This window comes from Protomyctophum parallelum (genome assembly GCF_964188405.1).
Source record: "Protomyctophum parallelum genome assembly, chromosome: 13".
Classification (NCBI taxonomy): Eukaryota; Metazoa; Chordata; class Actinopteri; order Myctophiformes; family Myctophidae; genus Protomyctophum; species Protomyctophum parallelum.
The window spans coordinates 39,252,418-39,278,317 of NC_139708.1; the positions used below are offsets into that span (position 1 = coordinate 39,252,418).

General features: G+C 44.6%; 2 protein-coding genes across 2 annotated transcripts in view; one reads left to right on the forward strand and one right to left on the reverse strand.

Moving 5' to 3' along the window:
- The window catches only part of LOC310869948 (hydroxyacylglutathione hydrolase, mitochondrial-like), a 477,037-nt gene that overhangs the window by 75,688 nt on the left and 375,449 nt on the right, over positions 1-25,900 (forward strand). The gene's annotated exons all lie outside the window — the stretch shown is intronic.
- Positions 23,463-25,900, reverse strand: part of LOC310868641 (lysosomal alpha-glucosidase-like) — a gene marked incomplete at its 5' end in the record, with an annotated part of 33,400 nt that continues 30,962 nt past the window's right edge. Inside the window, 3 exons of the mRNA XM_083779098.1 lie at positions 23,463-23,536; positions 24,561-24,713; positions 25,327-25,491. Of these exons, the coding sequence (XP_083635224.1) occupies positions 23,471-23,536; positions 24,561-24,713; positions 25,327-25,491 (384 nt within the window). The 3' untranslated portion in view covers positions 23,463-23,470. The remainder of the gene's footprint in view (positions 23,537-24,560; positions 24,714-25,326; positions 25,492-25,900) is intronic.

The window sequence follows — 25,900 nt, forward strand, 5'->3', positions numbered from 1 at the left end:
GAAAACCATATGACTCCCAGGCTGATCTCACTGGGGGAAAACTGTATGAGTTTATTTGTTTAAGAACTAACAATCAATTGAAAAATATATTCTGGATGTGACACTTACAAGCCAAATTAGCGCATTTGGTAGAGCATTAGACTGAAGATCTAAAGGTCCCTGGTTCAATCCAGGCTTTCGGCAGTTGAAATGAGGTACAGAAAATCCTACGACTCTTAGGCTGATCTCACTGGGTGAAAAACTTTATGAGTTTTTTTGTTTAAGAAGTAACAAGTAACAGTCAATGTAAAAATAAATACTGGATGTGTTACTTGCTAGCTGTAATAGCTCAGCTGGGAGAGCGTTAGACTGTAGATCTGAAGGTTCCTGGTTCAAACCTGTGATTCGGCAGTTGAAATGAGGTACAGACAACCGTATGACTCTCAAGCTGATCTCACTGTGGGATGAACTGTATGAGTTTTTGTTTAAGAACTAACAATACATTGAAAAATACATTCTGGATTTGTCACTTACAAGCAAACAAACAAAAAAGCACTTTGCTTTCCACACTTACATCAAATAGCACAAAAAAGCTGTGTAGTAGTATCCAGCAGTTAGCTCAGTGTGATGAGAGGCTGTCCTTGGGAGCCACAGGTCCAGGGTTCAAATCCCACATTAGTCATAACTGTGACACTTTGCTTTGCACACTGATTTCCAGAAGGACAACTTTAAAGCAGCCCAGAAATTCAACATGTTTGTGTGCCTCAGTGGCCCAACGGATAAGTCAGATGATATCAGTAGTGTGCCGGTTCAAACCCGACATACGACATGCGGTGTTCAAATCACCAACACCTAGAGTAGGCGTGTCCCAGTGGTCTTTCTTTACTGTGACACTTTGCTTTCCACACTTACATCAAATAGCACAAAAAAGCTGTGTAGTAGTATCCAGCAGTTAGCTCAGTGTGATGAGAGGCTGTCCTTGGGAGCCACAGGTCCAGGGTTCAAATCCCACATTAGTCATAACTGTGACACTTTGTTTTGCACACTGATTTCCAGAAGGACAACTTTAAAGCAGCCCAGAAATTCACCATGTTTGTGTGCCTCAGTGGCCCAACGGATAAGTCAGATTATATCCGTAGTATACCTAGTAGAAGTGTGCCGGTTCAAACCCGACATACGACATGCGGTGTTCAAATCACCAACACCTAGAGTAGGCGTGTCCCAGCGGTCTTTCTTTACTGTGACACTTTGCTTTCCACACTTACATCAAATAGCACAAAAAAGCTGTGTAGTAGTATCCAGCAGTTAGCTCAGTGTGATGAGAGGCTGTCCTTGGGAGCCACAGGTCCAGTGTTCAAATCCCACATTAGTCATAACTGTGACACTTTGCTTTGCACACTGATTTCCAGAAGGACAACTTTAAAGCAGCCCAGAAATTCACCATGTTTGTGTGCCTCGGTGGCCCAACGGATAAGTCAGATGATATCCGTAGTATACCTAGTAGAAGTGTGCCGGTTCAAACCCGACATGCGGTGTTCAAATCACCAACACCTAGAGTAGGCGTGTCCCAGCGGTCTTTCTTTACTGTGACACTTTGCTTTCCACACTTACATCAAATAGCACAAAAAAGCTGTGTAGTAGTATCCAGCAGTTAGCTCAGTGTGATGAGAGGCTGTCCTTGGGAGCCACAGGTCCAGTGTTCAAATCCCACATTAGTCATAACTGTGACACTTTGCTTTGCACACTGATTTCCAGAAGGACAACTTTAAAGCAGCCCAGAAATTCAACATGATTGTGTGCCTCAATGGCCCAGCGGATAAGTCAAATGATATCCGTAGTATACCTAGTAGAAGTGTGCCGGTTCAAACCCGACATACTCCTAGTAGGCGGTGATGGTTCAAATCACTGACACTTAGAGTAGGAGTGGCCCAGTGGATAAATCAGATGATATCCATAGTCCGCACCTAGTACAAGGTGCGGGGTTCAGGTAGGAGGAGAGTAGCGTGGGCAGGTAGGAGGAGATTAGTGGGGTCAGGTAGGAGGAGAGTAAGGTGGTCAGGTAGGTGGGGGGTCAGGTAGGAGGAGAGCAGGGTGGTCAAGTAGGAGGAGAGTCGGGTTCAGGTAGGAGCAGAGCAGGGTGGTCAGGTAGGAGGACAGTAGCCTGAGGCGGAGTTCAGTCAGTAGGAAAGGGGAGGGGCCAGGCAGGGCGAGAGTAGGAAGGGGAGGGGCCAGGCAGGGGGAGAGTAGGGAGGGGCCAGGCAGGAGTAGAGTAGGAAGGGGAGGGGCCAGGCAGGAGGAGAGTAGGAAGGGGAGGGGCCAGGCAGGAGGAGAGTAGGAAGGGGAGGAGCCAGGCAGGAGAAGAGCAGGAAGGCGAGGGGCCAGGCAGGAGCAGAGTAGGAAGGGGAGGGGGCAGGCAGGGGGAGAGTAGGAAGGGGAGGGGCCTGGCAGGAGGAGAGTAGGAAGCGGAGGGGCCAGGCAGGCGGAGAGTAGGAAGGGGAGGGGCCTGGCAGGAGAGTAGGAAGGGGAGGGGCCAGGCAGGGGGAGAGTAGGGTGGGGCCAGGCAGGAGGAGAGTAGGAAGGGGAGGGGCCAGGCAGGGGGAGAGTAGGAAGGGGAGGGGCCAGGCAGGGGGAGAGTAGGAAGGGGAGGGGCCAGGCAGGGGGAGAGTAGGAAGGGGAGGGGCCAGGCAGGGGGAGAGTAGGAAGGGGAGGGGCCAGGCAGGGGCAGAGTAGGAAGGGGAGGGGCCAGGCAGGGGGAGTGTAGGGAGGGGATGCAGAGAAGGCAGAGGGGGTCTTCCTGATTTTTTTTATAATTTTCTAAATTAAAAATTAAAAATTAAAAAAAAGAAAAAAAAGAAAAAAATCAGGAAGACCCCCTCTGCCTTCCTACTCTCCCCCTGCCTGGCCCCTCCCCTTCCTACTCTCCCCCTCCTACTCTCCCCCTCCTACTCTCCCCCTGCCTGGCCCCTCCCCTCCCTACTCTCCCCCTGCCTGGCCCCTCCCCTCCCTACTCTCCCCCTGCCTGGCCCCTCCCCTTCCTACTCTCCCCCTGCCTGGCCCCTCCCCTTCCTACTCTCCTCCTGCCAGGCCCCTCCCCTTCCTACTCTCCTCCTGCCTGGCCCATCCCCTTCCTACTCTCCGCCTGCCTGGCCCCTCCCCTTCCTACTCTCCTCCTGCCAGGCCCCTCCCCTTCCTACTCTCCTGCCAGGCCCCTCCCCTTCCTACTCTCCCCCTGCCTGGCCCCTCCCCTTCCTACTCTCCCCCTGCCTGGCCCCTCCCCTTCCTACTCTGCTCCTGCCTGGCCCCTCGCCTTCCTGCTCTCCTCCTGCCTGGCTCCTCCCCTTCCTACTCTCCTCCTGCCTGGCCCCTCCCCTTCCTACTCTCCTCCTACCTGACCACCCTGCTCTCCTCCTACCTGAACCCGACTCTCCTCCTACCTGACCACACTGCTCTCCTCCTACCTGACCCCCCACCTACCTGACCACCTTACTCTCCTCCTACCTGACGCCACTAATCTCCTCCTACCTGCCCACGCTACTCTCCTCCTACCTGAACCCCGCACCTTGTACTAGGTGCGGACTATGGATATCATCTGATTTATCCACTGGGCCACTCCTACTCTAAGTGTCAGTGATTTGAACCATCACCGCCTACTAGGAGTATGTCGGGTTTGAACCGGCACACTTCTACTAGGTATACTACGGATATCATTTGACTTATCCGCTGGGCCATTGAGGCACACAATCATGTTGAATTTCTGGGCTGCTTTAAAGTTGTCCTTCTGGAAATCAGTGTGCAAAGCAAAGTGTCACAGTTATGACTAATGTGGGATTTGAACCCTGGACCTGTGGCTCCCAAGGACAGCCTCTCATCACACTGAGCTAACTGCTGGATACTACTACACAGCTTTTTTGTGCTATTTGATGTAAGTGTGGAAAGCAAAGTGTCACAGTAAAGAAAGACCACTGGGACACGCCTACTCTAGGTGTTGGTGATTTGAACACCGCATGTCGGGTTTGAACCGGCACACTTCTACTAGGTATACTACGGATATCATCTGACTTATCCGTTGGGCCACCGAGGTACACATACATGGTGAATTTCTGGGCTGCTTTAAAGTTGTCCTTCTGGAAATCAGTGTGCAAAGCAAAGTGTCACAGTTATGACTAATGTGGGATTTGAACACTGGACCTGTGGCTCCCAAGGACAGCCTCTCATCACACTGAGCTAACTGCTGGATACTACTACACAGCTTTTTTGTGCTATTTGATGTAAGTGTGGAAAGCAAAGTGTCACAGTAAAGAAAGAACGCTGGGACACGCATACTCTAGGTGTTGGTGATTTGAACACCGCATGTCGGGTTTGAACCGGCACACTTCTACTAGGTATACTACGGATATCATCTGACTTATCCGTTGGGCCACCGAGGTACACATACATGGTGAATTTCTGGGCTGCTTTAAAGTTGTCCTTCTGGAAATCAGTGTGCAAAGCAAAGTGTCACAGTTATGACTAATGTGGGATTTGAACACTGGACCTGTGGCTCCCAAGGACAGCCTCTCATCACACTGAGCTAACTGCTGGATACTACTACACAGCTTTTTTGTGCTATTTGATGTAAGTGTGGAAAGCAAAGTGTCACAGTAAAGAAAGAACGCTGGGACACGCATACTCTAGGTGTTGGTGATTTGAACACCGCATGTCGGGTTTGAACCGGCACACTTCTACTAGGTATACTACGGATATCATCTGACTTATCCGTTGGGCCACCGAGGCACACAAACATGCTGAATTTCTGGGCTGCTTTAAAGTTGTCCTTCTGGAAATCAGTGTGCAAAGCAAAGTGTCACAGTTATGACTAATGTGGGATTTGAACACTGGACCTGTGGCTCCCAAGGACAGCCTCTCATCACACTGAGCAAACTGCTGGATACTACTACACAGCTTTTTTGTGCTATTTGATGTAAGTGTGGAAAGCAAAGTGTCACAGTAAAGAAAGACCGCTGGGACACGCCTACTCTAGGTGTTGGTGATTTGAACACCGCATGTCGTATGTCGGGTTTGAACCGGCACACTTCTACTAGGTATACTACGGATATAATCTGACTTATCCGTTGGGCCACTGAGGCACACAAACATGGTGAATTTCTGGGCTGCTTTAAAGTTGTCCTTCTGGAAATCAGTGTGCAAAGCAAAGTGTCACAGTTATGACTAATGTGGGATTTGAACCCTGGACCTGTGGCTCCCAAGGACAGCCTCTCATCACACTGAGCTTACTGCTGGATACTACTACACAGCTTTTTTGTGCTATTTGATGTAAGTGTGGAAAGCAAAGTGTCACAGTAAAGAAAGACCGCTGGGACACGCCTACTCTAGGTGTTGGTGATTTGAACACTGCATGTCGTATGTCGGGTTTGAACCGGCACACTTCTACTAGGTATACTACGGATATCATCTGACTTATCCGTTGGGCCACTGAGGCACACAAACATGGTGAATTTCTGGGCTGCTTTAAAGTTGTCCTTCTGGAAATCAGTGTGCAAAGCAAAGTGTCACAGTTGTGACTAATGTGGGATTTGAACCCTGGACCTGTGGCTCCCAAGGACAGCCTCTCATCACACTGAGCTAACTGCTGGATACTACTACAAAGCTTTTTTGTGCTATTTGATGTAAGTGTGGAAAGCAAAGTGCTTTTTTGTTTGTTTGCTTGTAAGTGACAAATCCAGAATGTATTTTTCAATGTATTGTTAGTTCTTAAACAAAAACCCATACAGTTCATCCCACAGTGAGATCAGCTTGAGAGTCATACGGTTGTCTGTACCTCATTTCAACTGCCGAATCACAGGTTTGAACCAGGAACCTTCAGATCTACAGTCTAACGCTCTCCCAACTGAGCTATTACAGCTTGCAAGTAACACATCCAGTATTTATTTTTACATTGACTGTTACTTGTTACTTCTCAAACAAAAAAACTCATAAAGTTTTTCACCCAGTGAGATCAGCCTAAGAGTCGTAGGATTTTCTGTACCTCATTTCAACTGCCGAAAGCCTGGATTGAACCAGGGACCTTTAGATCTTCAGTCTAATGCTCTACCAAATGCGCTAATTTGGCTTGTAAGTGTCACATCCAGAATATATTTTTCAATTGATTGTTAGTTCTTAAACAAATAAACTCATACAGTTTTCCCCCAGTGAGATCAGCCTGGGAGTCATATGGTTTTCTGTACCTCATTTGACCTGCTGAAAACCGGTTCCATTTGTACACTGTCAAAGTAACTAACTTAATACTATCAACATCTATCTATTCTATAGTCCCTCTACAACAGTGGTTCCCAAACCTTTTCTTGTCAAGGACCCCCACATTTACACTTTATTAACCTGTGGAACCGGAACCTGAACCTAACCCTAACCCTAACCCTAACCCTAACCCTAACCCTAACCCTAACCCTAACCCTAACCCTAACCCTAACCTTAACCCTAACCCTAACCCCATAAGAGAAGATTGTTACAGATCTAGCAGTGATCTAGAATGATCAATTATATTAATAAAACGTCAAAAACTGTGAAAATGAAGAAAATTAAGTTGAAGAATCACTATAAATCTAAAACAGGTCAGAGTATTTCATCCAGTTATAAACAAGGAAGTGGTCTGGGTCTGCGACCATTTGATTTGACGAGACAATGTAAGGAGCCCTAGGATTGGCTGAAGGCAGACCGATCTGATTGGCCAAGGAATCTGTCAATCAGAATGATTGGCACGTCAAAAACCAGCACCTTCCTACTGAGTGTGTTGGGTTTGAACTAGCACAATTCTACAAGGTACTCTACAGATAACTTGTGACTTATCCGCTGGGCCACTTAGCGGCACACAGTTCAGCTGGAATTTCCAGGCCACTTGATGTCAGTGTGGAAAGGAAAACTTCACAGTAAATAGTTGAGTGTTTGGCTGATATTTTTTAATCCTCCAAATCATGAAGTACACATGTATGTCTTCCAAACCCATGAACTATAGCCTAGTATGTCTTTTTTTATCCTTCAAAATCATGAAAAACAACATATTATAGTAAGTCTTCCGAAACTATATACAGTTTTTAGTAACTCATTTCAACTGCCGAAACACAGGATTGAACTAGGGACGTTTAGATCTTCAGTCTAATGCTCTTCCAACTGAGCTATTTCGGCTTGTAAGTGACACATCCAGAATGTATTTTTCAATGCATTGTTAGTTCTTAAACATAAACAAATGCAGTTCATCCCGCAGTGAGATCAGCTTGAGAGTCATACGGTTGTCTGTACCTCATTTCAACTGCCGAATCACAGGTTTGAACCAGGAACCTTCAGATTTACAGTCTAACGCTCTCCCAACTGAGCTATTACAGCTTGCAAGTAACACATCCAGTATTTATTTTTACATTGACTGTTACTTGTTACTTCTTAAACAAAAAAACTCATAAAGTTTTTCACCCAGTGAGATCAGCTTAAGAGTCGTAGGATTTTCTGTACCTCATTTCAACTGCCGAAAGCCTGGATTGAACCAGGGACCTTTAGATCTTCAGTCTAATGCTCTACCAAATGCGCTAATTTGGCTTGTAAGTGTCACATCAAGAATATATTTTTCAATTGATTGTTAGTTCTTAAACAAATAAACTCATACAGTTTTCCCCCAGTGAGATCAGCCTGGGAGTCATATGGTTTTCTGTACCTCATTTGACCTGCTGAAAACCGGTTCCATTTGTACACTGTCAAAGTAACTAACTTAATACTATCAACATCTATCTATTCTATAGTCCCTCTACAACAGTGGTTCCCAAACCTTTTCTTGTCAAGGACCCCCACATTTACACTTTATTAACCTGTGGAACCGGAACCTGAACCTGAACCTGAACCTGAACCTAAACCTAAACCTAAACCTAAACCTAAACCTAAACCTAAACCTAAACCTAAACCTAACCCTAACCCTAACCCTAACCCTAACCCCATAAGAGAAGATTGTTACAGATCTAGCAGTGATCTAGAATGATCAATTATATTAATAAAACGTCAAAAACTGTGAAAATGAAGAAAATTAAGTTGAAGAATCACTATAAATCTAAAACAGGTCAGAGTATTTCATCCAGTTATAAACAAGGAAGTGGTCTGGGTCTGCGACCATTTGATTTGACGAGACAATGTAAGGAGCCCTAGGATTGGCTAAAGGCAGACCGATCTGATTGGCCAAGGAATCTGTCAATCAGAATGATTGGCACGTCAAAAACCAGCACCTTCCTACTGAGTGTGTTGGGTTTGAACTAGCACAATTCTACAAGGTACTCTACAGATAACTTGTGACTTATCCGCTGGGCCACTTAGCGGCACACAGTTCAGCTGGAATTTCCAGGCCACTTGATGTCAGTGTGGAAAGGAAAACTTCACAGTAAATAGTTGAGTGTTTGGCTGATATTTTTTAATCCTCCAAATCATGAAGTACACATGTATGTCTTCCAAACCCATGAACTATAGTATGTCTTTTTTTATCCTTCAAAATCATGAAAAACAACATATTATAGTAAGTCTTCCGAAACTATATACAGTTTTTAGTAACTCATTTCAACTGCCGAAACACAGGATGGAACTAGGGACGTTTAGATCTTCAGTCTAACGCTCTTCCAACTGAGCTATTTCGGCTTGTAAGTGACACATCCAGAATGTATTTTTCAATGCATTGTTAGTTCTTAAACATAAACAAATGCAGTTCATCCCGCAGTGAGATCAGCTTGAGAGTCATACGGTTGTCTGTACCTCATTTCAACTGCCGAATCACAGGTTTGAACCAGGAACCTTCAGATTTACAGTCTAACGCTCTCCCAACTGAGCTATTACAGCTTGCAAGTAACACATCCAGTATTTATTTTTACATTGACTGTTACTTGTTACTTATTAAACAAAAAAACTCATAAAGTTTTTCACCCAGTGAGATCAGCTTAAGAGTCGTAGGATTTTCTGTACCTCATTTCAACTGCCGAAAGCCTGGATTGAACCAGGGACCTTTAGATCTTCAGTCTAATGCTCTACCAAATGCGCTAATTTGGCTTGTAAGTGTCACATCCAGAATATATTTTTCAATTGATTGTTAGTTCTTAAACAAATAAACTCATACAGTTTTCCCCCAGTGAGATCAGCCTGGGAGTCATATGGTTTTCTGTACCTCATTTGACCTGCTGAAAACCGGTTCCATTTGTACACTGTCAAAGTAACTAACTTAATACTATCAACATCTATCTATTCTATAGTCCCTCTACAACAGTGGTTCCCAAACCTTTTCTTGTCAAGGACCCCCACATTTACACTTTATTAACCTGTGGAACCGGAACCGGAACCTGAACCTGAACCTGAACCTAACCCTAACCCTAACCCTAACCCTAACCCTAACCCTAACCCTAACCCTAACCCTAACCCCATAAGAGAAGATTGTTACAGATCTAGCAGTGATCTAGAATGATCAATTATATTAATAAAACGTCAAAATGTGAAAATGAAGAAAATGAAGTTGAAGAATCACTATAAATCTAAAACAGGTCAGAGTATTTCATCCAGTTATAAACAAGGAAGTGGTCCGGGTCTGCGACCATTTGATTGGACGAGACAATGTAAGGAGCCCTAGGATTGGCTGAAGGCAGACCGATCTGATTGGCCAAGGAATCTGTCAATCAGAATGATTGGCACGTCAAAAACCAGCACCTTCCTACTGAGTGTGTTGGGTTTGAACTAGCACAATTCTACAAGGTACTCTACAGATAACTTGTGATTTATCCGCTGGGCCACTTAGCGGCACACAGTTCAGCTGGAATTTCCAGGCCACTTGATGTCAGTGTGGAAAGGAAAACTTCACAGTAAATAGTTGAGTGTTTGGCTGATATTTTTTAATCCTCCAAATCATGAAGTACACATGTATGTCTTACAAACCCATGAACTATAGTATGTCTTTTTTTATCCTTCAAAATCATGAAAAACAACATATTATAGTAAGTCTTCCAAAACTATATAGAGTTTTTGGTAACTCATTTCAACTGCCGAAACACAGGATTGAACTAGGGACGTTTAGATCTTCAGTCTAATGCTCTTCCAACTGAGCTATTTCGGCTTGTAAGTGACACATCCAGAATGTATTTTTCAATGCATTGTTAGTTCTTAAACATAAACACATACAGTTCATCCCGCAGTGAGATCAGCTTGAGAGTCATACAGTTGTCTGTACCTCATTTCCACTGCCGACTCAACATCTCCCGATCATGTGGCAGCGTTCTAACACATTGAGCCACTGGCTCCAGACAATGCACACTGCTTTTTTGTTTGTTTTCTTCTTCTGAAATTGGTCTTGAAAATAAAGATTTATTTGGGGTTTGAACTCACCATCTCCCAAACATGTGGACAGTGTTCTAACACACTGAGCCACTGGCTCCAGACAATTCACACTGCTTTTTTGTTTGTTTGCTTGTAAGTGACACATCCAGAATGTATTTTTCAATGTATTGTTAGTTCTTAAACAAAAACCCATACAGTTCATCCCACAGTGAGATCAGCTTGAGAGTCATACGGTTGTCTGTACCTCATTTCAACTGCCGAATCACAGGTTTGAACCAGGAACCTTCAGATCTACAGTCTAACGCTCTCCCAACTGATTTATTACAGCTTGCAAGTAACACATCCAGTATTTATTTTTACATTGACTGTTACTTGTTACTTCTTAAACAAAAAAACTCATAACGTTTTTCACCCAGTGAGATCAGCCTAAGAGTCGTAGGATTTTCTGTACCTCATTTCAACTGCCGAAAGCCTGGATTGAACCAGGGACCTTTAGATCTTCAGTCTAATGCTCTACCAAATGTGCTAATTTGGCTTGTAAGTGTCACATCCAGAATATATTTTTCAATTGATTGTTAGTTCTTAAACAAATAAACTCATACAGTTTTCCCCCAGTGAGATCAGCCTGGGAGTCATATGGTTTTCTGTACCTCATTTGACCTGCTGAAAACCGGTTCCATTTGTACACTGTCAAAGTAACTAACTTAATACTATCAACATCTATCTATTCTATAGTCCCTCTACAACAGTGGTTCCCAAACCTTTTCTTGTCAAGGACCCCCACATTTACACTTTATTAACCTGTGGAACCTGAACCTGAACCTGAACCTGAACCTGAACCTGAACCTGAACCTGAACCTGAACCTGAACCTGAACCTGAACCTGAACCTGAACCTGAACCTGAACCTGAACCTGAACCTGAACCTGAACCTGAACCTGAACCTGAACCTGAACCTGAACCTGAACCTGAACCTGAACCTGAACCTGAACCTGACCCCATAAGAGAAGATTGTTACAGATCTAGCAGTGATCTAGAATGATCAATTATATTAATAAAACGTCAAAAACTGTGAAAATGAAGTTGAAGAATCACTATAAATCTAAAACAGGTCAGAGTATTTCATCCAGTTATAAACAAGGAAGTGGTCCGGGTCTGCGACCATTTGATTGGACGAGACAATGTAAGGAGCCCTAGGATTGGCTGAAGGCAGACCTATCTGATTGGCTAAGGAATCTGTCAATCAGAATGATTGGCACGTCAAAAACCAGCACCTTCCTACTGAGTGTGTTGGGTTTGAACTAGCACAATTCTACAAGGTACTCTACAGATAACTTGTGATTTATCCGCTGGGCCACTTAGCGGCACACAGTTCAGCTGGAATTTCCAGGCCACTTGATGTCAGTGTGGAAAGGAAAACTTCACAGTAAATAGTTGAGTGTTTGGCTGATATTTTTTAATCCTCCAAATCATGAAGTACACATGTATGTCTTCCAAACCCATGAACTATAGTATGTCTTTTTTTATCCTTCAAAATCATGAAAAACAACATATTATCGTAAGTCTTCCAAAACTATATACAGTTTTTGGTAACTCATTTCAACTGCCGAAACACAGGATTGAACTAGGGACGTTTAGATCTTCAGTCTAATGCTCTTCCAACTGAGCTATTTCGGCTTGTAAGTGACACATCCAGAATGTATTTTTCAATGCATTGTTAGTTCTTAAACATAAACTCATACAGTTCATCCCGCAGTGAGATCAGCTTGAGAGTCATACGGTTGTCTGTACCTCATTTCTACTGCCGACTCAACATCTCCCGATCATGTGGCAGCGTTCTAACACACTGAGCCACTGGCTCCAGACAATTCACACTGCTTTTTTGTTTGTTTTCTTCTTCTGAAATTGGTCTTGAAAATAAAGACTTATTTGGGGTTTGAACTCACCATCTCCCAAACATGTGGACAGTGTTCTAACACACTGAGCCACTGGCTCCAGACAATTCACACTGCTTTTTTGTTTGTTTGCTTGTAAGTGACACATCCAGAATGTATTTTTCAATGTATTGTTAGTTCTTAAACAAAAACTCATACAGTTCATCCCACAGTGAGATCAGCTTGAGAGTCATACGGTTGTCTGTACCTCATTTCAACTGCCGAATCACAGGTTTGAACCAGGAACCTTCAGATCTACAGTCTAACGCTCTCCCAACTGAGCTATTACAGCTTGCAAGTAACACATCCAGTATTTATTTTTACATTGACTGTTACTTGTTACTTCTTAAACAAAAAAACTCATAAAGTTTTTCACCCAATGAGATCAGCCTAAGAGTCGTAGGATTTTCTGTACCTCATTTCAACTGCCGAAAGCCTGGATTGAACCAAGGACCTTTAGATCTTCAGTCTAATGCTCTACCAAATGCGCTAATTTGGCTTGTAAGTGTCACATCCAGAATATATTTTTCAATTGATTGTTAGTTCTTAAACAAATAAACTCATACAGTTTTCCCCCAGTGAGATCAGCTTGGGAGTCATATGGTTTTCTGTACCTCATTTGACCTGCTGAAAACCGGTTCCATTTGTACACTGTCAAAGTAACTAACTTAACCCTAACCCCATAAGAGAAGATTGTTACAGATCTAGCAGTGATCTAGAATGATCAATTATATTAATAAAACGTCAAAAACTGTGAAAATGAAGAAAATGAAGTTGAAGAATAACTATAAATCTAAAACAGGTCAGAGTATTTCATCCAGTTATAAACAAGGAAGTGGTCCGGGTCTGCGACCATTTGATTGGAGGAGACAATGTAAGGAGCCCTAGGATTGGCTGAAGGCAGACCGATCTGATTGGCCAAGGAATCTGTCAATCAGAATGATTGGCACGTAAAAAACCAGCACCTTCCTACTGAGTGTGTTGGGTTTGAACTAGCACAATTCTACAAGGTACTCTACAGATAACTTGTGATTTATCCGCTGGGCCACTTAGCGGCACACAGTTCAGCTGGAATGTCCAGGCCACTTGATGTTAGTGTGGAAAGGAAAACTTCACAGTAAATAGTTGAGTGGGGTTTGAACCTTCAATCTCCAGACAATGACGATAGCACCCTAACTCAGTTACCTATTGCTATCTGCAACAACAGTCTTCCTTTGCCTGTGAGTTAGAGTTTGGAGTCGGATTGTGGCTGATATTTTTTGATCCTCCAAATCATGAAGTACACATGTATGTCTTCCAAACCCATGAACTATAGTATGTCTTTTTTTTATCCTTCAAAATCATGAAAAACAACATATTATAGTAAGTCTTCCAAAACTATATACAGTTTTCTGTAACTCATTTCAACTGCAGAAATCCAGGATTGAACTAGGGACGTTGGGGTCATACCTATGTTCCCTCAGCCCTATGTTCCCTCAGCCCCGAGGTGCGCTGCGGGTCGGGAGAGGGTTGCGGTTAGGTTTAGGTGTCTGCCCCGGGGGTGCGCTGCGGGTCGGGAGAGGGTTGCGGTTAGGTTTAGGTGTCTGCCCCGGGGGAGGTTAGGGTTAGGGTGAGGGAGGAGGTAGGTTGTCGTAGGCTGAGGGAACATAGAGCTGAGGGAACATAGGTACGGTCCCGGGACGTTTAGATCTTCAGTCTAATGCTCTTCCAACTGAGCTATTTCGGCAGGCACACAAACATGGTGAATTTCTGGGATGCTTTAAAGCTGTCCTTCTGGAAATCAGTGTGCAAAGAAAAGCGTCACAGTTATGACTAATGTGGGATTTGAACCTGGACCTGTGGCTCCCAAGGACAGCCTCTCATCACACTGAGCTAACTGCTGGATACTACTACACAACTTTTTTGTGCTATTTGATGTAAGTGTGGAAAGCAAAGTGTCACAGTAAAGAAAGACCGCTGGGCCTAGTCTAGGTGTTGGTGATTTGAACACCGCATGTCAGGTTTGAACCGGCACACTTCTACTAGGTATACTACGGATATCATCTGACTTATCCGATGGGCCACTGAGGCACACAAACATGGTGAATTTCTGGGCTGCTTTAAAGTTGTCCTTCTGGAAATCAGTGTGCAAAGCAAAGTGTCACAGTTATGACTAATGTGGGATTTGAACCCTGGACCTGTGGCTCCCAAGGACAGCCTCTCATCACACTGAGCTAACTGCTGGATACTACTACGAAGCTTTTTTGTGCTATTTGATGTAAGTGTGGAAAGCAAAGTGTCACAGTATAGAAAGACCGCTGGGACACGCCTAGTCTAGCTGTTGGTGATTTGACCACTGCATGTCGTATGTCGGGTTTGAACCGGCACACTTCTACTAGGTATACTACGGATATCATCTGACTTATCCGTTGGGCCACTGAGGTACACAAACATGGTGAATTTATTGGGCTGCTTTAAAGCTGTCCTTCTGGAAATCAGTGTGCAAAGAAAAGTGTCACAGTTATGACTAATGTGGGATTTGAACACTGGAACTGTGGCTCCCAATGACAGCCTCTCATCACACTGAGCTAACTGCTGGATACTACTACACAGCTTTTTTGTGCTATTTGATGTAAGTGTGGAAAGCAAAGTGCTTTTTTGTTTGTTTGCTTGTAAGTGACAAATCCAGAATGTATTTTTCAATGTATTGTTAGTTCTTAAACATAAACTCATACAGTTCATCCCACAGTGAGATCAGCTTGAGAGTCATACGGTTGTATGTACCTCATTTCAACTGCCGAATCTCAGGTTTGAACCAGGAACCTTCAGATCTATTGCCTAACGCTCTCCCAGCTGAGCTATTACGGCTTGCAAGTAACACATCCAGTATTTATTTTTACATTGACTGTTACTTGTTACTTCTTAAACAAAAAAACTCATAAAGTTTTTCACCCAGTGAGATCAGCCTAAGGGCTGTATTTTGCGTGTCTTAAGTACCAGGTCTTATTCCCTAACTTGAGTAAACTAAAGACCTGGAGGCGTGGTCAATGCTCTTTGGCCACTCAGAATAGCCAAATGGCATTGATCACGCCTCCAGGTCTTTAGTTTACTCAAGTTAGGGAATAAGACCTGGTACTTAAGACACGCAAAATACAGCCCTAAGAGTCATAGGATTTTCTGTACCTCATTTCAACTGCCGAAAGCCTGGATTGAACCAGGGACCTTTAGATCTTCAGTCTAATGCTCTACCAACTGCGCTAATTCGGCTTGTAAGTGTCACATACAGAATATATTTTTCAATTGATTGTTAGTTTTTAAACAAATAAACTCATACAGTTTTCCCCCAGTGAGATCAGCCTGGGAGTCATACGGTTTTCTGTACCTCATTTTACCTGCTGAAAACCGGTTCCATTTGTACACTGTCAAAGTAACTAACTTAATACTATCAACATCTATCTATTCTATAGTCCCTCTACAACAGTGGTTCCCAAACAGTTTCTTGTCAAGGACCCCCACATTTACACTTTATTAACCTGTGGAACCTGAACCTAACCCTAACCTTAACCCTAACCCTAACCCCATAAGAGAAGATTGTTACAGATCTAGCAGTGATCTAGAATGATCAATTATATTAATAAAACGTCAAAAACTGTGAAAATGAAGAAAATGAAGTTGAAGAATCACTATAAATCTAAAACAGGTCAGAGTATTTCATCCAGTTATAAACAAGGAAGTGGTCCGGGTCTGCGACCATTTGATTGGAGGAGACAATGTAAGGAGCCCTAGGATTGGCTGAAGGCAGACCGATCTGATTGGCCAAGGAATCTGTCAATCCAAATGATTGGCACGTCAAAAAACAGCACCTTCCTACTGAGTGTGTTGGGTTTGAACTAGCACAATTCTACAAGGTACTCTACAGATAACTTGTGATTTATCCGCTGGGCCACTTAGCGGCACACAGTTCAGCTGGAATTTCCAGGCCACTTGATGTCAGTGTGGAAAGGAAAACTTCACATTAAATAGTTGAGTGGGGTTTGAACCTTCAATCTCCAGACAATGACGACAGCACCCTAACTCAGTTACCTATTGCTATCTGCAACAACAGTCTTCCTTTGCCTGTGAGTTAGAGTTTGGAGTTGGATTTTGGCTGATATGTTTTAATCCTCCAAATCATGAAGTACACATGTATGTCTTCCAAACCCATGAACTATATTATGTCTTTTTTTTATCCTTCAAAATCATGAAAAACAACATATTATAGTAAGTCTTCCGAAACTATATACAGTTTTCTGTAACTCATTTCAACTGCCGAAACCGAGGATTGAACTAGGGACGTTTAGATCTTCAGTCTAATGAGCTTCCAACTGAGCTATTTCAGCTTGTAATAGGGGATTCACACTGAGACGGACTGAATCCGTTTCATTGGAACCGTTTTCGAATACGGTTCCCTGGTCCCCGATGGCCATGATTCACATTGCCCGAGATTCAACAGCGCACCCGGGTACACTTGCATAACACACTTTAATCCTCCTGATGACGGCTGGCGCGCCCGGACACTGACCATCAACTGTGCGACATTGTCTCAAATAAATCCAGACACACTGAATTGCATTGCCTCTTTGGCTTTTTGCCGTTATACTACTTGTCAGCCTGCCTGCTATTCACTGTGTCAGTCAGTTCTGTGCTCCAGTGTATTAGTTTGCTATGGATTCTACTTTAGCATTATTATTATTTTGTTTTACTTTGGAAACTGTGCCAAGCAAAGCCCAAGAGCCACGTGTAGTCCGCAGAATAAGATCAGCGCGGTGCTGCGCGTATAAGCAGATTCAACAGGAGAAGGGCGGCGTTGAGAAATGCGCTGGTGTTACGCATCGTGCAGAGGTTGTGGTTTTTTTTTGGTGACACTTGGCTCGTCGACTGCATGCATTCACATTGGAACAATCCGTATCTGAATACACTTCAACGGTCCAGAGACCCTCCCCCCATGCGGTCCCGGGGACGGTTGGGCGATCCGCTCCCGGGAACGGTACGCATCATTCACACTACCACAACATCTGCCAAGTGGTCCCGAGTGCGCACCCGGGACCATAGTGTGAATCCCCTATTAGTGACACATCCAGAATGTATTTTTCAATGCATTGTTAGTTCTTAAACATATACAGTTCATCCCGCAGTGAGATCAGCTTGAGTCATACTGTTGTCTGTACCTCATTTCTACTGCCGACTCACCATCTCCCGATCATGTGGCAGCTAGCGTTCTAACACACTGAGCCACTGGCTCCAGACAATTCACACTGCTTTTTTGTTTGTTTTCTTCTTCTGAAATTGGTCTTGAAAATAAAGACTTATTTGGGGTTTGAACTCACCATCTCCCAAACATGTGGACAGTGTTCTATCACACTGAGCCACTGGCTTCAGACAATTCACACTGCTTTTTTGTTTGTTTGCTTGTAAGTGAAACATCCAGAATGTATTTTTCAATGTATTGTTAGTTCTTAAACATAAACTCATACAGTTCATCCCACAGTGAGATCAGCTTGAGAGTCATACGGTTGTCTGTACCTCATTTCAACTGCCGAATCTCAGGTTTGAACAAGGAACCTTCAGATCTACAGTCTAACGCTCTCCCAACTGAGCTATTACTGCTTGCAAGTAACACATCCAGTATTTATTTTTACATTGACTGTTACTTGTTACTTCTTAAATAAAAAAACTCATAAAGTTTTTCACCCAGTGAGATCAGCCTAAGAGTCATAGGATTTTCTGTACCTCATTTCAACTGCCGAAAGCCTGGCTTGAACCAGGGACCTTTAGATCTTCAGTCTAATGCTCTACCAACTGCGCTAATTCGGCTTGCAAGTGTCACATCCAGAATATATTTTTCAATTGATTGTTAGTTCTTAAACAAATAAACTCATACTGTTTTCCCCCAGTGAGATCAGCCTGGGAGTCATACGGTTTTCTGTACCTCATTTGACCTGCTGAAAACCGATTCCATTTGTACACTGTCAAAGTCACTAACTTATCATCTAGTATAGACCCTCTACAACAGTGGTTCCCAAACCTTTTCTTGTCAAGGACCCCCAAATTTATTTATTAGCCCGTGGAACCTAACCCTAACCCTAACCCGGCTATAATCCATGGTCAAAAAGGATGAAAAACGAGGATTTGAAAAAAAGACAAAATCACTTCTAGACCATGGGCTATAGTCCATGGTGTCGGAGTGATTTTCATCCTCAAAAATGATGAAAAACGGCATGCTACAGTTCCCTAACCCTAACCCTTGATCGTAGGAGATAGTAATGTAGGACTCTACAGATCGAGTGCTATCCAGTCATAAAGTTTGAACACTTGAAGAAACTACTACAGAAAACTGGAAACACTGCCAATGTGGCGCACTGCATCCTATCCGTAGGAATGAACAATCGACAGCAGGTGACAACAGAAACAGGACGGAAGACAATGAGGGCGGACACAATTGTGGCCTGTTAATTTGCAGCTGGTACCCACTTAAGGCCCAATCAGATCCCAGTTCAAACCCATATAGGCAAACACAGGTGGCACACATGGTTCTGAAATAAAATGGCCCATTTGGTTAGAAACCCACATAAGCCCATATGGGCTAACACTGGTGGGCCCTTTGTGAATACTGGGTGCACGGCCCACTTGGAACCCAAGCCCATAGCCCATGTCAAAACCCAATTGGGCCCAGGTGGACATGTTAGCTGGGTGGGCTACTTGATGTTAGTGTGGAATGCAAAGTGTCACAGTAAAGACTGGGGTGGGATTGGCCCCTTTATTTTTGATGTGATGCATAGTGCAACACATGGGGAACAGACCGACTCGCATGTGGGACTGGGGATTCCCGAGTATTGTGTTGCTCTACTGCTCTCAATGCAGCCATATAAAGATAACCATTACATTTTCGTTTTGTGGAGAATTTGTGGAGAATTTCACCACAGATGATGAAAATCTCCAGTTCTCAACAAAACGAAAATCAGCTATTAATAGCTTTGCAACTGAAATGCACAGTGCAGGTGTGTGTGTGCATGTGTGTGTGTTTGTGTGTGCTTGTGTGTGCTTTTTGTTGTAGAATGGCTAAAAAGTCTTACCCGGGGACCCCCGGGGACCCCTAGGTACCCCCAGGGAGCTGGAGGTCCCCGGGTAAGACTTTTCCCTGGGGAGGTCCGCCTGCCTGCCGCCCGCGTAGCACCTATATAAGGAAAGCCAAATGTCCCATACTTCCCGGACATCCCGACACACATGTGGTGGCGTCAAGCCTCGAAAACGGAAATATTCCGTAAAAAATCCAAAAATATTCCCACGGATCCTGATATCGTTTACTGAGGAGAGCTTGTTAGTTATTGATCTTATATTAACCCATTCTGAACGGGAACCCATTTTGGTGTCAGCATCATGTTATGCTTTAGCTATTGAAAAATAGCAGATCTACAAGCTCATAGCGCGCCACTCGGTGGTGCGCTATGAGCTTGTAGATCTGCTATTTTTGAAGAGCGACTGACATTTTTTGAATCTGATCTCAGGTCAGAATGGGTTCATCAGACCAGTGTGTGTCCAGTGGAAACCTCGTATGAATCTGATCTCAGGTCAGAATGGGTTCATCAGACCAGTGTGTGTCCGGCGGAAACCTCGTATGAATCTGATCTCAGGTCAGAATGGGTTAAACAGGGCAAGGTTTAGCTGGACTGGTGGTGACTGATTAACTGTGGTGGGGGCCATTGGGATGTATAATAAGTTTGAGCACCTGTAAGGTGCAGGTGCATTAATCAAATGTATCTTTAAAATATCAGTTTTGGTGCTTCTGTTTGAAATACGGACCGGTATTGGCCGTGGGGGGACAGTAAGAGGAACAGATAAAACAGACGTTGAGACAGGTGTCTATGTTGTGGGACAGAAGCTGTATGAATAAATTAGACTGTATTTCACCCATTCTGACCTGAGATCAGATTCACACGAGGTTTCCACTGGACACACACTGGTCTGATTAACCCATTCTGACCTGAGATCAGATTCTAAAAATGTCAGTCGCTCTTGATTTTTCAAAAATAGCAGACCTACAAGCTCGTATCGCGCCACTCGGTGGCGCGATATGAGCTTGTAGATCTGCTATTTTTCAATAGCTAAAGCATAACATGATGCTAACACCAAAATGGGTGCCCGTTCAGAATGAGTTAAAGTAGGTAAAAGTAGGCAATATGATCGTCTGACCGCAAGGGGGCAGATGTGGGTAGTAGTCATACAGACGAGAGGTGGTGGGAGATGTTACTTGCTAGGATTCTTTTTCCTTCATGGTTGGGGTGCACTAAGTCCCTGTAAAGTGATGGGTTCTTCCAAAAGCTGTCAAAGTCAGTGAAATAGCCATGGCCGCAGGCTTGACAGAAATTTCGTAGCCAACTGTCTGCGCAGATAACACAGCTGAAGTTTTCTGGGCCTCGAAAGAGAGTGGGGATTAATCCTAGAAATATGACGGATTTATTCAGGTTATCAAGTGCGTCTGCCAGGGCCTCATAGTCAGTCCACATCTTAAAGGCTTGGCGCTGCTTGATATCATTTATGCCCACGTCGATCAAGACTGTGTGAGCGGAGGGGTGACGTTGGAGAATGTCTGGAATGTGGGGGATCAGATCAATAATCTTGGCACCGGAAAAAGAATAAGTAATACATTTCGGGATAGATACCCCTCGAATCACGGAATCACCTAATAGAATGTAATCAGGAGGAGGGGTAAAACAGTGGAGGTGTGTGTTATCGGGGGAGATCAATGCAGCTGATCTCGTGTGGAGTGACAGGGAGTGCGACGCAGCTGGATATGATGAGTGTGGTGGTGGTGGTGGTGGGGGAGGGGGCTCTTTACTAGGAGCAGCGCTGATCACTTTACCTCGCGCTGGGTGGATAATCGATAGGGAAGCGTTTGGTTTGGGGTTACTGGGTGAACGACGACAGGGTCGTTTGCCTGCACGACCCCCGTCATGCCTGGGCTTGGGAGTCGAGGTGAGAGAGCAGCTAGAGGAGCCAGAGGAGTCCGGGAAGTTTTGCTTCGCTGGTCGGGACATGGAGTCTGTGCACTGTGCGTTCCTTGGAGTTGGAGTAGCCGTGGTCGATAGCTCCTGGAGCGGAGCGAAGGCATTGGAACACGGGAACATGTCCGCTATGCTCCAAGCCTCCGACCCCCGATGGGTCATAGAGACGGAACCTCCGATTCTTTCCTTTGACCGCCGAGGACCAGGAGTCGGTGCGGATGGGTCCCGGTATACGCCTGCCGGTACTCGCAGCACCGCACCCCGGCATAGAGGCTGCCACGGCGGACACCCGGGATACAGCGCCGGCACCCGGGGTTTCTATGGATCTCAACCGGTCTTGGAGGAGCGATTTCCGCATGAGGTCTTTCACCAGGTTTGCAATGGAGCGGAGTCTCTTTTTTTTTTAACACTTTATTTTGATTTTTATTGATGAATAAATGAAAAAACATATGTGTACATTTTGTTGTATCCGACATGTAAATATCCCCCCCTCCCCCCCAATCAAGGTCAGAACAAGACAAATAAAACAAAGACAGACAGTACAAGACAGTAAAAGTAATTAGTAAACTAGTTTTGAAAGTACTAATGAACATAGTAAGAAGGAAAAAATAATAATAAAAAGAAATAAACAGCATTTTCCATCAGGGTATGGTATCTAGGTTACATACATTGTATCCATCTTTCAGTTTAGATAGTAAATTGCTCTATATCCAACTGTCTACTTACTGAGGGCCTCCAACCAGAGGTCGCCCAATGTCAGGTTTAGTGTGAGGTGGAGCTAATTTTTGATACCTCCTATTTCCTCCATCCTGGGAGGCATATTTGTGTGGAGTGTGGCGACAGTGCTGAGGGTCCAGTAACCAGTCACTCTAGTGGAAAAACCACGACTGGGACTATCGCCAACACAGCAACTTGAAGTGGTGAGTACACTCCAGTAAAACACAAAAAGAGAGAAAAAAAAGCCACGAAAAAGTTTCTGCTCATTCAACAGATTTAATGAACACTTTGAAACACTCAAACGTAAACTGTTCCCGTAAACACACACAAAAAACGAACAACGAAAAACGTGACAAACTCTGCCGGTTACGAACTGCTGCTGGTCGCTGCATGTGCCACACGTTCCTCAGGGAGCTGGTGGTCTGCACTAGCTGTTGATATTTCAGCACTTATTTGGTTAGAAAGGCTTCCTCCAAGGTTGTAGTCAAAGGTATATATACAGACGACCTCGAGAATGAAAACCTCTCTGTGGTTTCAAATCCACTATTCTGTCATGTCTGCTAGTACTTATGTAGCTCTGTATACAATTTTCAATGAATCCGAACATTTTATTTTAAAGTATTGCAAAATTGCTCCATAAAAATCATCATTGTACCCGGAAGTTATGCGGGAACGCCTACTGAGTGTGAACCCACTTTCTGGCCTTGACAATCTAAATCTGATTGCAAACAATACACTTACTTTTACTACTCACTTCATGCAGGCTAGCACTTTTACTTACAAAATAGTTTGTGCATTACATTCACCCATTCATACAGGAAACCATGGTTTCCGTGGAGGAAAACTTAATTGGCTCCAAGGGCAATGCCTGAACAATTTGGACCAAAATGAAAAAGAAAGAAAAAAAATGCTGTGGATGCTGTGCCGGGACTACTTTCATAAAAATAAAAATAAACAGTAGAACCAATTTGGAGGTTTTGTGGAGACAAAGAGCCGTCCACAGTCCATCCAGACTGCGGTGGTTTGAGAGTGGAGGAGGCCATGAGGTCCTGGAGGAACACGGTCTAGTGCAGGGGTGGGCAACTGGCGGCCCGGGGGCCACATGCGGCCCCCACCTTCACTTAATGTGGCCCTCAGGTTAATATCAGAATACTGATATAATATTGGTTCCAGCTGTTTACAATTCCACAACATGCAAACATGACCCGCTTTAATTACTTCAGTCTAAATTAGTAGCTCAATGCTTCAACACACGTATAATTAAAGGCATTTGAAATTACATAAAAATGAAAATTTTCAGGATTCCAATTCGAATATAGAAAAAATTGCCGATCTACAAGCTCAAAACGTGTCGCAGCGCGACGCGTTTTGAGCTTGTAGATCGGCTATTTTTGCTACGACAGTAATATATGGCCCTAGGGAGTGAGTGTGGAAATATAGTGGCCCTCTCCATCGTCAAAGTTGCCCACCCCTGGTCTAGTCGATCACAGAGTCCACTGGACTGTGAACATCTGTGACATCGGCAGGGCCAGGCCGGTCACTGTCAACGCCTGTGGTGTGACAGAAAGAGAGACAGTGAGAGAGAGAGTGTGGACATAACATTTCAGACTCCATAGAGCAGCGAAGTCCTGACGTCACTTGTCAGTAGAGGGCGCCAGTCCACAGGTTTGTGTACTTTTTATTTGCTTCTTCATATAAGAACTGTGTTTGAAAAATAAACCGATCATCCCGGCCTTTTCACTCATATGGATCGACTGAAGGTGGAAATGTACAAATATACCCAACGAGTAACAAAATAAGCGTTAGAAACGAGTCAAACAACCCAGAGACTACATTTACGGGTAGATGGGTGGCTGCAGCTGCCCGTCGCACAACATAAACTGACATGTTAATTACGTTCTTTTAAAAATATCATTAAATATGAAACATTAGTACATTAGTAGAGTCGAGTCTCCGCCAGTTGAGCTTACGTCAACGAGGAATTCTCAGGAACGCAATGTGTTGACAGCTGGGCGTGACGTATATTAGCAGTGACATTGCTTTCATGTGTAGTTTCAAGTTTCAAGGCTTCACACAGTCACCACCCTGACAGAAAGGCCGGGATGGATCGGTTTATTTTTCAAACACAGTTCTTATATGAAGCGACCTAAAATGGGGATTTCAATGCAACTAAAAAAATACATGAACCCGTGTACTGGCGCCTTCTACAGAAAGTGACGGCAGACTTCGGTGCTCTATGTACTCAAACTTTTAGAACAAGTAATTTTTTATTATTATTTTTTTTTAAGATATTTTTTTGCGGCTTACGCCTTTTATTGGTTTTTGGAGGGACAGACAGTAGGCTGACAGGAAACGGGAGAGAGATGGGGGGGGGGATGACATGCAGTAAAGGCCGTGTCGGGCTCGGGAGTCGAACCCGCGGCACACTGCGACTGGATTACCAGTCGGGTGCCCAGACGGTTACGCCACCGCCATTTTTGCCGTGCAAAACAAAACACCGCCACTTGGCGAAGTATTGAAAAAAAAAAAAAATGGCTGAAACGTTTGAGTAGTGCCGAGACAGCCAGACTTCACCTTGGTGTCGGAGTGGTACGTGAAATCCAGGACTTTCTCCCCGTTGGCCCAAACGTAGCGCGGCGCCGAGGGCAGGCCGAACACCCGCAGACCACCCAGAACCAGGCCGTCTAACGCCCCGCTCAGCCTGAGAGGGTCACTGACCACCTGGGACTGGAGAGAGAGAGAGAGAGAGAGAGAGAGAGAGAGAGAGAGAGAGAGGGTCACTGACCACCTGGGACTGGAGAGAGAGAGAGAGAGAGAGAGAGAGAGAGAGAGAGAGAGAGAGAGAGAGAGAGAGAGAGAGAGGGTCACTGACCACCCGGGACTGGAGAGAGAGAGAGAGAGAGAGAGAGAGAGAGAGAGAGAGAGAGAGAGAGAGAGAGAGAGAGAGAGAGAGAGAGAGAGAGAGAGAGAGAGAGGGTCACTCACCACCTGGGACTGGAGAGAGAGAGAGAGAGAGTCACTCACCACATGGGACTGGAGAGAGAGAGAGAGAGAGAGAGAGCGAGAGAGAGAGAGAGAGAGAGAGATTCTGAAGGCTTCAAATTGGGACAACCGGAAGTTTACGGAATCCATTGGAGTCCATGGGCTCGCACGAGTACATGAACCACGTGACCGTGCTGTTTTCTGCCCCCTCAATGTCGCAACTCTTCTATTGGATGGCTCTGTAGAGTTTCACGGATTTCACGGAGGGCCCCTCTGAATTCTAGAACGACCGGAGTCTTCTTCGACTCCTCGAAAGCACCCGTTTTTTCTAAAGACACGGTTTTGTTTCACCACTGACCTGTCCCGCGACGAAGAGGAGGTAGCAGTGGCGTCCCGTCTGGAAGGTGTCCAGACTGTCCCCGTCGTCCCAGAACAGGTCCCCCCGGGCCCAGCCTCCTGCAGACAGCGCCACCGTCAGGAAGAACGGGTTCCCGCGCGAGGCTGTGGTCGTCAGGGCTGGCTCCTATACACATTAGATGTCAACGTAACAAAAAAAAAGAAAAAAGAAAACTCAACTTCTGGTTACATGTTGACAGACATGTAACAGGCCCTTTACAGGTTCAAAACAGTTACTTTGCAGGATTCAAATAAAAAAATAGCAAAAAGTGGAGCTTGTGGATCTGCTACTTTTGTACCATGTGTTTTACTTACACATGGTACATAATGAACCCACCTGCTCTGGGACGATGTGTCTCTCACATGGTACATAATGAACCCACCTGCTCTGGGACGATGTGTCTCTCACATGGTACATAATTAACCCACCTGCTCTGGGACGATGTGTCTCTCACATGGTACATAATGAACCCACCTGCTCTGGGACGATGTGTCTCTCACATGGTACATAATGAACCCACCTGCTCTGGGACGAT